General features: G+C 39.9%; 1 protein-coding gene across 1 annotated transcript in view; it reads right to left on the bottom strand.

Annotated features, from left to right (window-relative positions):
* LOC109033900 (neurotrimin) overlaps positions 1-9,879 on the bottom strand; it is a 482,189-nt gene extending 472,310 nt beyond the window's left edge. The window contains exon 1 of the mRNA XM_072301375.1: positions 8,162-9,879. Coding sequence (XP_072157476.1) covers positions 8,162-8,249 — 88 coding nt within the window. The 5' untranslated portion in view covers positions 8,250-9,879. The remainder of the gene's footprint in view (positions 1-8,161) is intronic.
* Between the last annotated feature and the right edge of the window lie 4,752 nt (positions 9,880-14,631).

The raw sequence follows: 14,631 nt of genomic DNA, 5'->3' as shown, positions 1-14,631 counted from the left end.
CGACAGTTATAAAGAGCTTTATGCAAAACCGGCTATTATTGCTTCCCGCTCTGCGAGCGGCCGGTCGGTCGGTACTCGGTGGGCCTCTCAAGTAGCGCTCCAAGAAACAAGTGAAATTTTCGAAGTATCTGAAATACTAGCCGTTCTGGGCGCGCTTCGCGCGTCCGTTAAGGCCAGCCAAGGGGCTGCGCCCCCAGGCCCCTCGATCACTCGCTACGCGAGTGACATTCGGCTCGCTCCGCGAGCCAGTTTTCTCAGTGATTGGACATTTAACCCTTTATTGCACAATGATGCCATATGGCAACATTTGGTTTTTTATTTTTCTAAAATTAGGATGTAGATGATTTTTGGATGTGTTTGGTAATGCCGGTCGGCATCGGTACAGTGGCCATGCATACATTTTCCCCACTCCCAATTCAGGGCTGCAAACTGTAAAAGAAACGCTCATTTGTCAGGTTGGTCAGTCTGAGGGTCACCGGTGAGGTCATCACTTTCGCTGGTCGGTGGTTGGCTGCCCTATGGTCCTGATGGGCTGGAAAAATTCATGCTGTTAGGTTGATTTCTGTAGTTTTTCGATAGCCAATCAGAATTATTACAGCATTATTACGCAGTTTTATAGAGATCAAAAAGTAAATGTTGCCAATCTGCACCACCGAGCAACTAGGGGACAACTTTTGATTATTTAGGCTATGTTTACTCAAGTTATCGAATAAATTGCAAATGTTTTCAACGAATAAATTCCATTTCTCTACATTATTTTTTACATTTTTTCATTTTTTATACACCTAGGGTATTTAAACTTTAATTAATTTTTTTAAAACTAAATATTTTGGTCGGACGTTGGACCTAGGTCTAATTTTTTGGTACGCTTAGAAACGCAAGATTTTTTCCTCCCCGTAAAGCCGTAGCATTCAATTTACCTACGACTTCTTATACTTTTTCTTTCTTTTATCATTCTAAATTAATACTCCAATTTATTAGCTCAAAAGTTTCCACTTCCAAGTCTTTCAATGTTTTTTTTGAAAATTCTCAAAGTGTTCGGTGATGTCGTTTGGCAACATTTGGATTTGTGCCCCAAAAAAGGTCAAAAGGTCAAAATTTTCGAAAACGGCAAAAGACGTGTCCATTTTTTTCCATAACCTACAACATATATTTTTTTCATCAAAATCGGTGATCCAAAATTAATCCGTGCAACAAAGGGTTAATCACTATGATGTATAAATTTTGGAGACTCTGGACTTCTGGAGGCATAAATGATTTCGTCACAGAACCTTGTTGCCGGAGCGTGCCATCATTTGCACATGAATAGATGTGTGGTCGAGATGAAACGATGATGGGGATCGATCATTTCCTCAAAAACGCATTTGACTGGGACGCCATCCCATCGGATGACGGAAAAAGACAATCCATGGATCTCCTTCCGCGATTTGACTTGCTGAAGTAGCAAAAGTTCATATTTACCTCTTAAGAAGATTATCGGTGGCGTAGAGGTCTAAAAACTGCTAAACGATGGTATAGTTCGAGTTCTGAATCGCAATGAGCCCACTCGTGTTTGTTTTCCTTATACTTTCATCGCATATAAAGAGCCATGCACAAAAAGGGCCAAAAACGGCCCATTTTTGGGCCCTCGAAATTGGGGTCGAAGTGAGGTTTTTTTTCATCCTTAGGGTGACCCTTTACACATACTAAAATTTCAGATTGAGTATATGCACCGTTTTCGAGTTATGGGGGGGCAAAGTCCCCGATTTTCACCCATTTTTGCAGGTGTTTTAATGTCGAACTCCGGCTGTTACGCTGTACCTAACTCGAGGTTACGAGGTACCAGATTTAGATGTTGAAGCGCGGTTTGCGGTGATTTGTTCACCTATTCCTGTAGTATTTTTCCACATCTTTCACAAAGCCCCAAATGGTTTTTCGGGGGGCGGGGAGGGGGGCTTTATTCATACTATCATGACCGTTAGCGCATCTTACTGACTTTACTTTGTTCTCTTCTCTCCACGCCGCAGTCACGATGGTATTTTCTGTTGGGGATTTTCCTTCTTCTTCACATTTTACCAATTTTCATGTCCTCCCCCTCTTTTCCCTTTTTACCCCCTCCCCCTCAATCCAAACACTTCCTCTCAAGCGCTTCTTCCTGTAAGGCAGATATGACGGGGTCATATGTGGGGGATTATTTTTCTTTCTTTACGATTGATAAACTTTGACCCAACTTACTTCTCCCTTACATACAGGGCCCTCCTTACCCCTGTATTATCCCTGCCCCCTGCCCGCTCCACTTTACTTGAAGTATTTTGCTCCCTCCGCAGCAGATAATTGACGATGTTTCCTGTGCAGAATTGTTTCTTATTCATATTTTTCTCGTTTCTCTTTCCACTTCTATGTTTGATTTATTCTTTCCTAGGTACATTCTCTTCCACTTTCTCGTCGCGTGACCATATGACTCCCACAAAAAAGTAGTAAAAAAAAAGAAAAGTGAAAAGTAAAGAGAACGAGGCAAAAGAGGGACAAACAAGAGGGTAAGGGGAAGAGGAAGAAGAGGGGGAATAATTAATAGAGAAGAGGAGGAGGGTGGCTCCCATGTATTCAGAATTTCAGTACCTAAACATAAGTAAAACATTCTTTTCTTCAGAAACATCGTCATTTCTGCTGCGGAGGGAGCAAAATACTTCAAGTAAAGTGGAGCGGGCAGGGGGCAGGGATAATACAGGGGTAAGGAGGGCCCTGTATGTACGGGAGAAGTAAGTTGGGTCAAAGTTTATCAATCGTAAAGAAAGAAAAATAATCCCCCACATATGACCCCGTCATATCTGCCTTACAGGAAGAAGCGCTTGAGAGGAAGTGTTTGGATTGAGGGGGAGGGGGTAAAAAGGGAAAAGAGGGGGAGGACATGAAAATTGGTAAAATGTGAAGAAGAAGGAAAATCCCCAACAGAAAATACCATCGTGACTGCGGCGTGGAGAGAAGAGAACAAAGTAAAGTCAGTAAGATGCGCTAACGGTCATGATAGTATGAATAAAGCCCCCCTCCCCGCCCCCCGAAAAACCATTTGGGGCTTTGTGAAAGATGTGGAAAAATACTACAGGAATAGGTGAACAAATCACCGCAAACCGCGCTTCAACATCTAAATCTGGTACCTCGTAACAGCCGGAGTTCGACATTAAAACACCTGCAAAAATGGGTGAAAATCGGGGACTTTGCCCCCCCATAACTCGAAAACGGTGCATATACTCAATCTGAAATTTTAGTATGTGTAAAGGGTCACCCTAAGGATGAAAAAAAACCTCACTTCGACCCCAATTTCGAGGGCCCAAAAATGGGCCACTTTGTGCATGGCTCTTTCTCTGATGTTTTTGTTTTATTCTCTCTGATTGCATATTAGTAATCGTATCCTCATTTCATTTCCTTTCCCTTTCCTGTTTTCCTCTCTGTAGCATTTGTGTCCGTTTACAATTATTATTTTAAAATAGCTTTCCTCTAGTACACAATTGATGCTTCAAACGGAATCAATTGTTTGAATGACATTTCCGAATGAATCATGGGTTTTCCCAGGAAGGCAGCCTCTCGTCCCTCCCGGACTGTGTTGTTGCCTGACAAGTTGCTTTTTTAGCACTTTTCCCAATCCAAATCCATGTAAAATATTCACATTTATCGCACAATCTGGCAATCTCTCGAGTGAAAGAGAAAAAGGTAGAATCGCTGAAAGTCTGAATCCTTCGAAGTTTATATTAATGATGATTTGAACTCAGTGACCGTCAAGAATCCCTAAAAATGTTTGATGCACGGTTCGAACATTTAATCTGATTTATTAACAACCAAATCCGGCTTTGGAACCATATTTTGGCGCGCGTTGAGTGGGAACTTCAATCGCTCATAACTCCGGAACGGTTTCCTTCCCCGGCCTCTTGGAAGACTCGTTAGATGCATTAAAAGACGAGCAATTTTAAAAACTAGTTTTGGTTCAAATAAAAAATGATTACCTGGTGAATTTTTTGTTTAAAGGAAATTTTCTCGACTCAAAAACTGAAAAAAGCACCCATGTCAATTTCAAAATATGATATCGGGATTTCGACTCTTCGAATCTTAAAGTATGTGATTTTATAGTATTTTTTGTCTAAACCAGACCTCGTTATCTGTCTTCATTCGAGAGATATCGAGGTTCACAGGTTTTGACTTCCACCCCCCTTAGCGCCCCACCCCCAAATTTTTTTAGGGTCTGAAAATCTGAAAAGAGAAGCGCTCAAGTATGAGTGGTCTCTAGACAAAGTGTGAAGGAATTCCGGGGGGGTGGGGGGGGAGTTGTTTTTACATAAAGCTCCTTCCCAAAGTATCAATACAGAACCTCAAAAACTGTCCGCTCACAGGTTAAGAGAGCTGCTATTTTACAGAATAGCAGGATTTTAGGAGAAAAGATAGAGATAATTGCGAAATTACTTTTGAAAATTCAGAAAGCACATGATTATTTTTGTTTCTCAAATTCAACGCAAATGCTAATCTATATCTCAAAAGCTTGCCAGGCATCCAAGTATGTTATTTTGAGAAGTTAGCGTTTGAAGATATGCACATTTATATAATCGATGGCGTGATCGATAATTTTGATTAGATTCAATAATTAATCAACTAATGGAAAAAATCTAAACTGGAGACCTTCTCGGCGGCCACTCACGCGGTGACTCGGCCGGTTCTCGATATACTTCTCCTTGCTTCGATGCCGCGGCTGGACTTTAACGACCGGAACTCACTAGTAACTCTCAGTCTATATAATTGTATGCACATTCCCTTACAATCCTCAGATCTACCCATTTAATTAGCATGACAAAGTTGGCTTCGGGTCCTCAAACAAAACCTTTCAGACATTCTTGAAAATAGTGATTTTAAATGAGCAACGAGAGGCCCCCGAATAAGTGACAGGACAAATTTGTTTTCCTTACCTTCTGAATGGTTATAAGGACATTCTCTGAAATTGGTACCAGAAAAATGTCCGTTAGAGAGGACCGCGTCGTGGTGTATAAGTCTATCACCGAATAATTGTATGAGATGAGAAGCGAGACTTCGAGCAGCAGTTAAAATTAGGGTCTCGATAATGTCTCCGTTTTTAGATTTTCTTACGTAGAGATTTTCGAATTCTTTGGACTGGGATCAAAACCTCCGCTTCGATTTCGTCCCTTACCTACAGTGGACCAACGGCCTTCATTTGTTTTAATTAATTCCATCAAATTACGGAGTGAACTTTTCTCTTTACCTCATTATAATGTTAAAGAAACTTATTTTTCCCAGTCTTAAACGATACCTTCAGAAGGCACCCATGACATCCACCCAGCCAGGTGGGAGAAACGGCCTTTGGTGATGGCTCAACTCATCTTTGGACAGTGCCTTCCTACGTGAACGCAACCCTCTGCTTTTAAGTAGTTCTTTTTCACCTTCGAAATTATTTTCGAAACTCTCTAATGAGCTCATGGGTGTTCCACAAAATTTTACGTACCAGCAGTCATTTTAAACCCTGCGAAAATTCATTGTTACTGCCCCTTTACGCTGACTATTGCTAATAGGTATTCAAACGCGAAACCTACACTTCTGGATATTCAAATTGAATAAGAAGGCACTTGAGAGTTGCTGACGCTATCTCGACTGGCATCGGTTGCAAAGTTGCTGAAGTTTGCCCTGACAGTTTTGGGTCGGCGCCATTTCCCTAAATTCTAAGCTTTCTCGATCGTGAAACCTGATTTTTTCTTCTTAAAACTACACTATTTTTGAGAACAGCATCGAAATGAAGGAAAAAATTATGCCGGTATTGATCATTCCAAAAAATTAAATTATCCCTAAAAACTGAGCTGAGTGGTATGTACAGTGTTGCTGGGATTGAATTTGTCTTCTTTCCAAAAAAAACAAGCAGAAAAATCCAACATGAATATGTTGGAAAAGCGTGCCGAATAACTAAAATGTTGGACACATACCTACTATTTTCACGTCTTTGTTATTTGCATCAATTGGTACTTTTTGCTAAATTTGGGAGAAAATATTGATTCATGAACGTTGAATGTAAATTGATTTTAAAGATTCCGTCCAATTATCTTGATTTTAAGCTGATATGCGGCATTTCGCACGAGCGTGATTTGGGCGAACTGCCGTGCATCGAAATCGCGTTGAGTTAATCTCTTTGGATTTCGAACTGTAACTTCTCTCCTATTCGGCCGATTTTTACAAATGAGGTCTCTTTTTATTTGTACTTTAACGGAAAGTAAGGAAAAACTCGCTAAATAGACGGAAAACAATTTTTGTGAAAATTTGGTGGATCCTGGCGTCACGGTGAATGGTTAATCGGGCGTGGAAGATAATAGGTTCGACGAGGCGACCCTCTCCTCGCCGTCTTTTATTGCCTTGCTCGAAACCTGACACCCAAAGCTATATTGGGAGATAACTGCAGTCGTTTGAGTGGATTTCTGCAGGGGCCACGGTTAGTACATGGTATAAAGAGTCACGAGGCTCATCACAGATTGCACTTGCAGTACAAGACGCTCATTGGCTAAACAGTTTTGGCGGGAAAGAAGGTTCTAGAGTTGAGTCCTCCGAGCGTAAGAAAGCTTCTATGAGGTTTTTGTCAAATGAAATAATACGGTTTTGACAGGAAAATGTTCTCAAGGGTTCCCAATTAGCAGTTCATTCGGTTTTTTGGTAAGAGACCATCAGGGCTTGACAGTATAATGGTTCAAAGACAAGAAAACGGGTCCGAGGAAAAAAATATTTGGACGGCCCGTTGAATTGCATTGGTTGATCGGTGTGCTGTACTATGGTACATCCGAGTGATTTCAAAAAGCGAGCCCTACTGGCACGCTTAAAAAGGACTCTAAATTTCCTAAAAATGTTTAAATGGTAACATGTTATTGTTACATCGGTCCTTAAAGTACCTGCATTCCGATTCAGGGCTGCTCGTTTTCATATTCATACTTGAGAATAAAAACTTAACCGGAGCTTAGTAGTTTTAGGAGACCGAATTTTCTTAATGAAAAGAGAGGACGCACTTTAAAAGAGGAAAAACTTTAAAAATTTCGCACGGGGCGAAACATCAAAATAGCCCACCGAACCGAACAATGACTTTTTTGTAAGGAAATTTTCGAGTTTCAGGAATTTTAACACCCCCCTCCCCTTGTGGGTACTCCATCCAGTGACTCAATCCTAATTTAACAATTTAATTCATCACTGCCCCCTGGCCGATACGCGGCGCAGCCACCGGGGCTCTGCGCGCCCCAAAGGCCGCTTCGCGGTCAGTGAAATCATCGAAATCGCCCGTTGCAAATTAATAAGCTTTAACTGAATGAAAAACGATGTTTCAAAGAAAAAATTTCCTGTCAAACAATATTCATAATGACTTTCTCCTTGCCCTGAATTTTGACTCCTTTTTTTGAAGTTGACCTTGATAGGGCCACATTTGTATAGCTGTCAATGGCTAAACAAAGGCCTCTAAAAGTAAGGATCCACTTTATTAACACTCTGACCTTTGAACTTCCTTTCCTCACTCAAAGCCCATTGACCGTCATACCCCCTTCCTCAACCCGTCCATCGAGCATCTTAAAAATGATTTTATTAGAATAGAGAGGTTTTTCCCCCAAAAGAGGAGGCTCCAGAACATGTTGATATTTCAACCAGTATATTATTGTAAGATCTTGGAAAAAAGAGAAACAAGGAAAAGTCAATGGATCATCATGCTGTAAATTGGACTGCATTTTGCAATTTGGAACTATAAATCCTGGCCCGGTCTAAAATCAACGTATGTGCCATTAGTTTCCCTATGCACATTAGTGTTTTTTCAGATGAGCCACAATTTATAGTTCTGAATTGCAAAATGCAGTCCAATTAAGAATACAGCAGGTTTCCTTAAAAGTTAAAGTTGACATCTGACATTATACTTTTTACTTTAAAAAATTTTAATGGGACCATTTCAACTGGGAGTAAGTATCAATATTGGACAACTCAAGAATAATTCAACCTTTACCATGTCCAGCTCCATAACTATACTTTATAGAATCCTGGGTGTGGACTTCTAATTTTTTTATTCTTTTGCTTTCCATATTGTTGTCATGGAACTCTGGGCGTCTTTTTGCCAAAAGATATTTCATCAAAATGAAAAGGACTCAAAGATACGCTATTAAAATATGACGATACTCACCTAGAAAAACCGAGAGGAGAATCAGCCAGATTTTCCTAGGATCCATAACGAAATTAATCTCTTTCAGATCGGTACGTATCAACAACATTTTGACACAGAACTATAGACACAACCATAATTTGCTTTTAGTCAGCACTGGCCAGCGAGGCGCGGTCAAATTAAACGACTCAACCGCCAGTGTGGCACATTACTTCCATCTTACTTTTTCAGGGACGCGAAAACAAAGGAAAGACCGGTCTTTAACCGTACAATAGACATGTTTAATGTTCCTCGGTAGAAGAAAATGAGGACAAATACTGGATTGCGATTTAATATTACAGTGAGGGAAACATACTTTGATTGGTCTGTATTGTGAATTGTGGGTTTAACTTGAAAGCGCAACGGTACCAAAATTCTGCGATCCGAAAATTTTAGACCACGGTAAGGAATTGGCTTGCCATAGATCACCACCGATATCAGTTCTTTTCCAAATTGGAGTTATTGAGACATTCTGATGAATGCAACGACTTCACAGTCTGTACTTCCCTTATCAAGCTCAAATTGGATTCTTCAGTGAACATCAACTATGTAGAGTAAAAATTGCAGCAAGGGCTCATCAGACTGGTGGAGAAATTGTACAAGTTTTTGAATGGAAAAGTGTAATTAAATTGGTGTTCAGCATCAAAATGTCTCTGAAAACTGATTTCAAAGATAGCCCTTGGGAGATTGATGTTCATTAATTTCTTGAAAATGAGAGTTATCACCAAATTCACCATGCGTCGTTGAACGTGATACGAGATGAGATCAAATCTGATCCACCCACTGAAAAAATGAGGCAACTGTGCTCTTACAAGACTTTATTTCACTCATTAGTTGCAAGAATTTTTCAAACACTAGGCCACCATGCGTGAGTATTTAGAAGGACATTACTTTACGTTTTCATTTTATTCACTAGGTATTGAAAATCACCGTTTCGTCGAAAAAATGCGGAAATTTGATTCGCGACGAAGAAGAAAATATGTAGTGTAGCTTCAAAACTTGCGCTCATCCGTTCGAGTTACCAACAAACGGTGATGCGGGGCCTTTCAGGAAGGTACTGGAGGAATGATTCTGGGAAACCGTCGTTCTGTATTTCTGGGTAAAGTTGCTGGCTCTGGCTGGAGGAGGGTTAACGAATACGTACCGAATACTTGAGCTCGCGTTCTACAACCGAATGACTATAAATTTTATAAGTTTATAAACAATTTCAACAGTATTTTAAAGTCTTGATTTATCACAGCACATGTTTTGCGATGGTTGAACCCACAACCTAAAACCTTCGAATCAACAACTGGAAGAGACCGGACTGAGAACTCGAATACCGTAACGAACGAAGTTCCTTGCGTTGAGTGATACTGAAATTGTTATCAAACACTTTTGACTTGAGCCGTAAAACAAGCCGCTGAACTTCTCTCTGAACTTCTATCGACAGAGCATTAGTTCAAATGAAAGCGCACAATGCACACGAAAGGCACAACATATTTCGTGACGGGTTGCAATGAAACACGGCACACGTTCAACCTCCGAGAGCAACACGCACGAACTGATGAAGAAGTGGGGAGAGCGGCCGGGCGCCGCGTTTTCGGGCGCTGCAACCCGCGAGGCGTGGTTCAGGTTCCGCCGATTTCACTTCGGCAGCATTCGGCTCGGCTCGTCTCGTCTCTCGAGTCTTCACCACCGGCAGCGGGAGCGAAGCGGTGAGCCAGCTGCCCGGGCCCATACCCTCCCGCCCTCTCGCAGGACCCGTACTCAGACGTAATAGCCAACAGAGTCGAAAGTGTAAAAATTTAATTCAGTTAGCGGAAGTCGAAATTAGTCTAAGAATTATATTTATTATACTGGTTATAGCTAGAAAGTATTTTTTGACTGATATCCATAAAATATTTAAGGAATTAACCTATATTCAAGAATGTGTGCGTTGGGTGTGGTATGATTGACATTTTTTTTTTTTTTTTTTTTTTTTTTTGTTCTAAAAATTGTCTCCTATCATGATGGTAGGTTTTCAGTCTCATTGTACGTAATGTATGTTTTATTTTTGCCGCATATACAAAACAATGGCAAAAAATAAACTATTGTAAAAAAGAGGTAATATTGCGCGTACTCATTTGCGCCATTTGACAATTATTTAATGGGACGCATGCCGGGATCGAGATGACCCCACCATCAGCCGGCAGCGAACTGACGTTCTTTTGTTTTCCTTTTCTGATCCATGCGTTGGTGCTTGATTGCCATGTTCCAATGACTTTAAAATTCCAAAAAACCCCAAAAACTTAGGTAAAGCGACTCCGGGCAAGTCACCATCTTTTAACTAAACACCTCATGTTTCCCCATCATAGGTATGTAGTTCTCTTGGGTTGTTTATCTTTTTCTTTAAAATGGGTTTATTCGCTATTTCATGTATTTCATGTTTTCAGTAATGCTGTGCCACCTCTAATTCCTTATATTTTATTTTCTTATTGTCCTCTCTGAAACGGACTTTTAGAGACCTTTTTGTCCTCCCGATGTAGCTATTTTCACATGTCTCATATTTGATTTCGTAGGTACTTGGTTTTTCTAGATCTTCTTTACTCTTCTGATCTATATTCTGACTTAGTTTTTTTGACAAATTAACTCTATTACTGAAGCTGAGGTTTATTTTAAATTTGCTGAAATTTGTAATTACCTATTCGGTGGTAGCTGAATTTTTCCACCTGCTTTCGTCTTGCTTTTGGTTCAATGTTGAAATAGTTTTCATTCTTTCTTTCTCTTCGACTTTTTAATACATTTTTTCCATCTCTTGTGGTTAGAAATCATTCTTTTCTCCAATCTCAAGTATTTTATTTCTTTCTCTTCTTCTTTTTTCCTCACTGAGGGGGTCTTACCATCCTCGTAGCTATGTTCCTATAGGCCACTGCCTTGTAAATGGCTGGATTGAAACTATTGGCATGAAATAATTTTGGCTTGAAGATGGCTTTCCATACATATCAAATTCAATGTGGCTCCCTCTTCTTTCTAGCCAAAAATTGAGGTAAGATAGCTTTCCGTTTTTTTCCTTTTCTATGGTGAACTTTGCATTTTCTTCTAAAGTGTTCAAACACTCCAATGCGTTTTCTGAGTCTGTTTTCTTTATTTTGCTCAGTATGTTGTCCGGATATCTAGACAAGAACTTGCCGAAATGACTATTATCCTTTATTGATTCTACTTCCAAGTGGCTCATGTACAACCCCGCTAGAAATGGGAATTACGGATTGCCCATGAATAAACCCTCCGTTTGTTCATATAGATTACCATTGAATTTAAAAGCCTTTCGACTGAACAGACGGCCCATAAACAACATGAAATATAAGCAAGTAGAAATATTAGCGGTGGCACAGCATTACTGGTCAGAAAAACATGAAGTAGCGAAAAAACCCATTTTTAAGAAAGAAATAAACAACCCAAGAGAACTAGATGTGTGGGGAAACATACATATTCACATAACAAACAACTTCAACACAGACTTGGTGGGGACAAATAACATCCTATTTAAATTCATTGAAACATGACAATCAACCACCTACGTATGGATCAGGAAACGAAAACAAAACAACGTTAGTTCGCTGCCAGTTGATGATGGGGCCATCTTGAACCCCAAAGTGCGTCCCATTAAGTTGTTAAATAGCGCAAGAGAGTACGCGAAATTTTATCTCTTTTAAACAATTTTGTCTTGTCAGTGTCCCCTTCTGAAGTTTCTACAAAAAATAAACTATCTTCATAACTTTTTCTTTTCCATACTTAAAATGTTTGACTTCGACTGATGTTCAAATCATTTAGAAAAACTTCTCAACCATTTCCATACCAGGATGGCCAGGGGCAGGGCAGTAGGGATTTTGTATCCATTCTTCCAAGTGATTTTCTACCTTATCAAAATTACAACCTGAGAATTAATTGACCATTCAAACCAGAATGTTTTTTCTTAAGCATACTTGCGATGCAATTAAATGTATTTTTTTCTTATATTATGTCGCTAATTTATTATTATTATTTTCCATATTCACTGCTGTCACCAGCTTTGCTGGGTTGCTTTAAGCCCTCACACAGGGGCAAACAATGCTCCTAGGTATGAGGGCTGTTTGTGGTTTGGGTGGCCGGGTGGTGGTTATTTCACTCCCCCTTGGGGGGTGGCTCGTCACGGACTAGGATACCTGTTTTAGGAACCGAGGCAGGGTAGGTGTCTGGAGGACGCCTGCCTAAAGGTTTCTTTCCTGAGGTGGTAGGCGGTAGGGGTGTTTTTGGTGTGTGGGAACGTTCTAGGTGTATTCGCGCTGCTCCACCTAGCTTAAGACCTTCCGGAGGATTCTGGCAGTGCCTAACACAGCAGACTTCTGGGCCAATACTAGCGAATGTTTCCCAGGGATTTCGTTCTTCAGTTTAGTCCAGTCTTTAGAGACTGCTCCGGTAGCTCCTATCACAAAGGGTATGACTCGGGTTTTGGTCTTCCACATCCTGCTGATTTCGATCTCTAGGTCTTTATACTTTAGTTTCTTCTCAGCTTCCTTTTTTGTGATGTTCCTGTCTGCTGGGATAGAGACGTCAATCAGCAGACACGTTTGGCCTTTCCTACGTAGGATGATGTCCGGTCTGTTTGCCTCAACAGTTCTATCGGTTCTGATAGGGAAGTTCCACAGGATCGTTGTCTCTCCATCTCTGGTTGTTGCAGTGTTTTTCGGTTTGTGTTCATACCATTTATCTGCGTCGACTTCGATTCCATATTCTTTGCAGAGGCTGTAGTGAAGTTGGGTGCATACTCTGTCGTGTCTCTCGATATAGTCCTTTTGGGCTAGAATTGGGCAACCTGATGTTATGTGCTCAATGGTTTCTTCGAACTGGTGACAGATTCTGCATTTGCTATTCACATGTTTCTTGTGGATTTTCCTCTCTCGGTACCTTGTGTTTAAGGCTTGATCCTGTGCCGCTACAATTAGGCTCTCTGTTTCTGCTTTTAGTACACCTTTACTGAGCCAGATGGTAGAGAGATTACTCTCGATAGAGTCATTTTCTAGCATCAGTGGATACTGCCCGTGCATGATCTTTCCTTTCCATTTGGTTCTGATGCTTTCTGAGATTTTCTTTTTGATTTTATTATTATTATTATTATTATCATTATTATTATTATTATTATTATTATTGTTAAATTGTACCTTTGTAACAAAATTATTATTTTAATAGTATTACTTAATGCATTTTTGGAAATTTTGATTTAAACAATTCTCGCGCATGCTAAAAGGAGTGTTCAAAAATGGTAATGCGACACCTCCTGGCACATGGTAGTCGATTGTGACTAGTTTTTTTTTTCTTTCTTTTTTTAATGTTTTTTTTCTTTTGGTAAAATATCATTGAACCTATTACCTATATAATCGAGGGAGAGGAGTATTCGGTTAAGTCACTGAATCACTATTTTACGGTCCGTTTAGTCTTTCACGGAAGCGAATCAAGCGGCCTTTATGCCTGCCGAGTACCGATAACTGAAGAATTTCCGCCTGAACTTTGGTAAATCTGCCCAAGTTGGAATCCTTCGTTCGGAGAGGAAGCGCCCAAACTTGCGGGATCACCTTGAGCTTCGGAAATTTGCTCAGAACTTCACACCGTTTGTTTTGAAACTAATAATGATCACCGACACTTAAAAGACTCGATTGGAATTAAAGTAAATGAATCAGTTAGCTCCAACTTAGCACAAGGAGCTACAATGCTATTGGCTTTCCTCTTTTGAGCCGCTCTTGTGGCGACTATGGTGAAATTTTAGAATACAAGTCGATCTGGGCCGATTTACCTTGAATTCAAAAGTTTAAAAAAATGAAAGTTTGGCATTTGGACTTTGAACCGGAATAATTTTTAAAATGTATACGTCAGCTAAATGGTCATAAAAATTGGTAGAAAGAGGAGCAATCGTTTTGGTGTAAGCGGGTGGTGGCAACAAACAAAGGAGGTAAGTAACAAACTAACTATAGCAGCAACCCACTAGATATATAACCGCACTCTATCTTTCAATTTCAACAATCAGCCAGCTGAAATTTCTGTTTCTTCCTCCTTAAGCAAAATTTATGGAGACTTTGCATTAAAAAAAAGTTACCAAACAAATTGACATCATACTTTTCCAAAATTCTTAAAATCAGTACTCATTGCTTACAAACAAAATAAACTATAAAATACGCAACAAAAAACTAAAATTGTACCTACGTAAATTTACCTATAATATTTGTTAAAAAGCACTAAAGTAAAGTTAGAAAAAGCTTGGTGAAGTGTAGGATGACACTCTTACGTGAAAAAGAACTGCAAGCAAGAGAGTCTCCTAAGACGGATATTTTAACAATTTTTGACGAGTTTTCTCTGTAGAGTTCATACTTTTTTAGGTCAATCCTAGGGTTTCATCGTCGGAATATTCTGAATCTGTAAAGAGAGAAACATTAGTGTGTGTTGTTTATAAATCCGTAACT

The sequence above is a fragment of the Bemisia tabaci genome, chromosome 6 (assembly GCF_918797505.1).
Source record: "Bemisia tabaci chromosome 6, PGI_BMITA_v3".
In the NCBI taxonomy this organism is placed as follows: domain Eukaryota; kingdom Metazoa; phylum Arthropoda; class Insecta; order Hemiptera; family Aleyrodidae; genus Bemisia; species Bemisia tabaci.
Note: the sequence above shows the minus strand (reverse complement) of the source record. Positions and strands in the feature narration are given on the sequence as shown.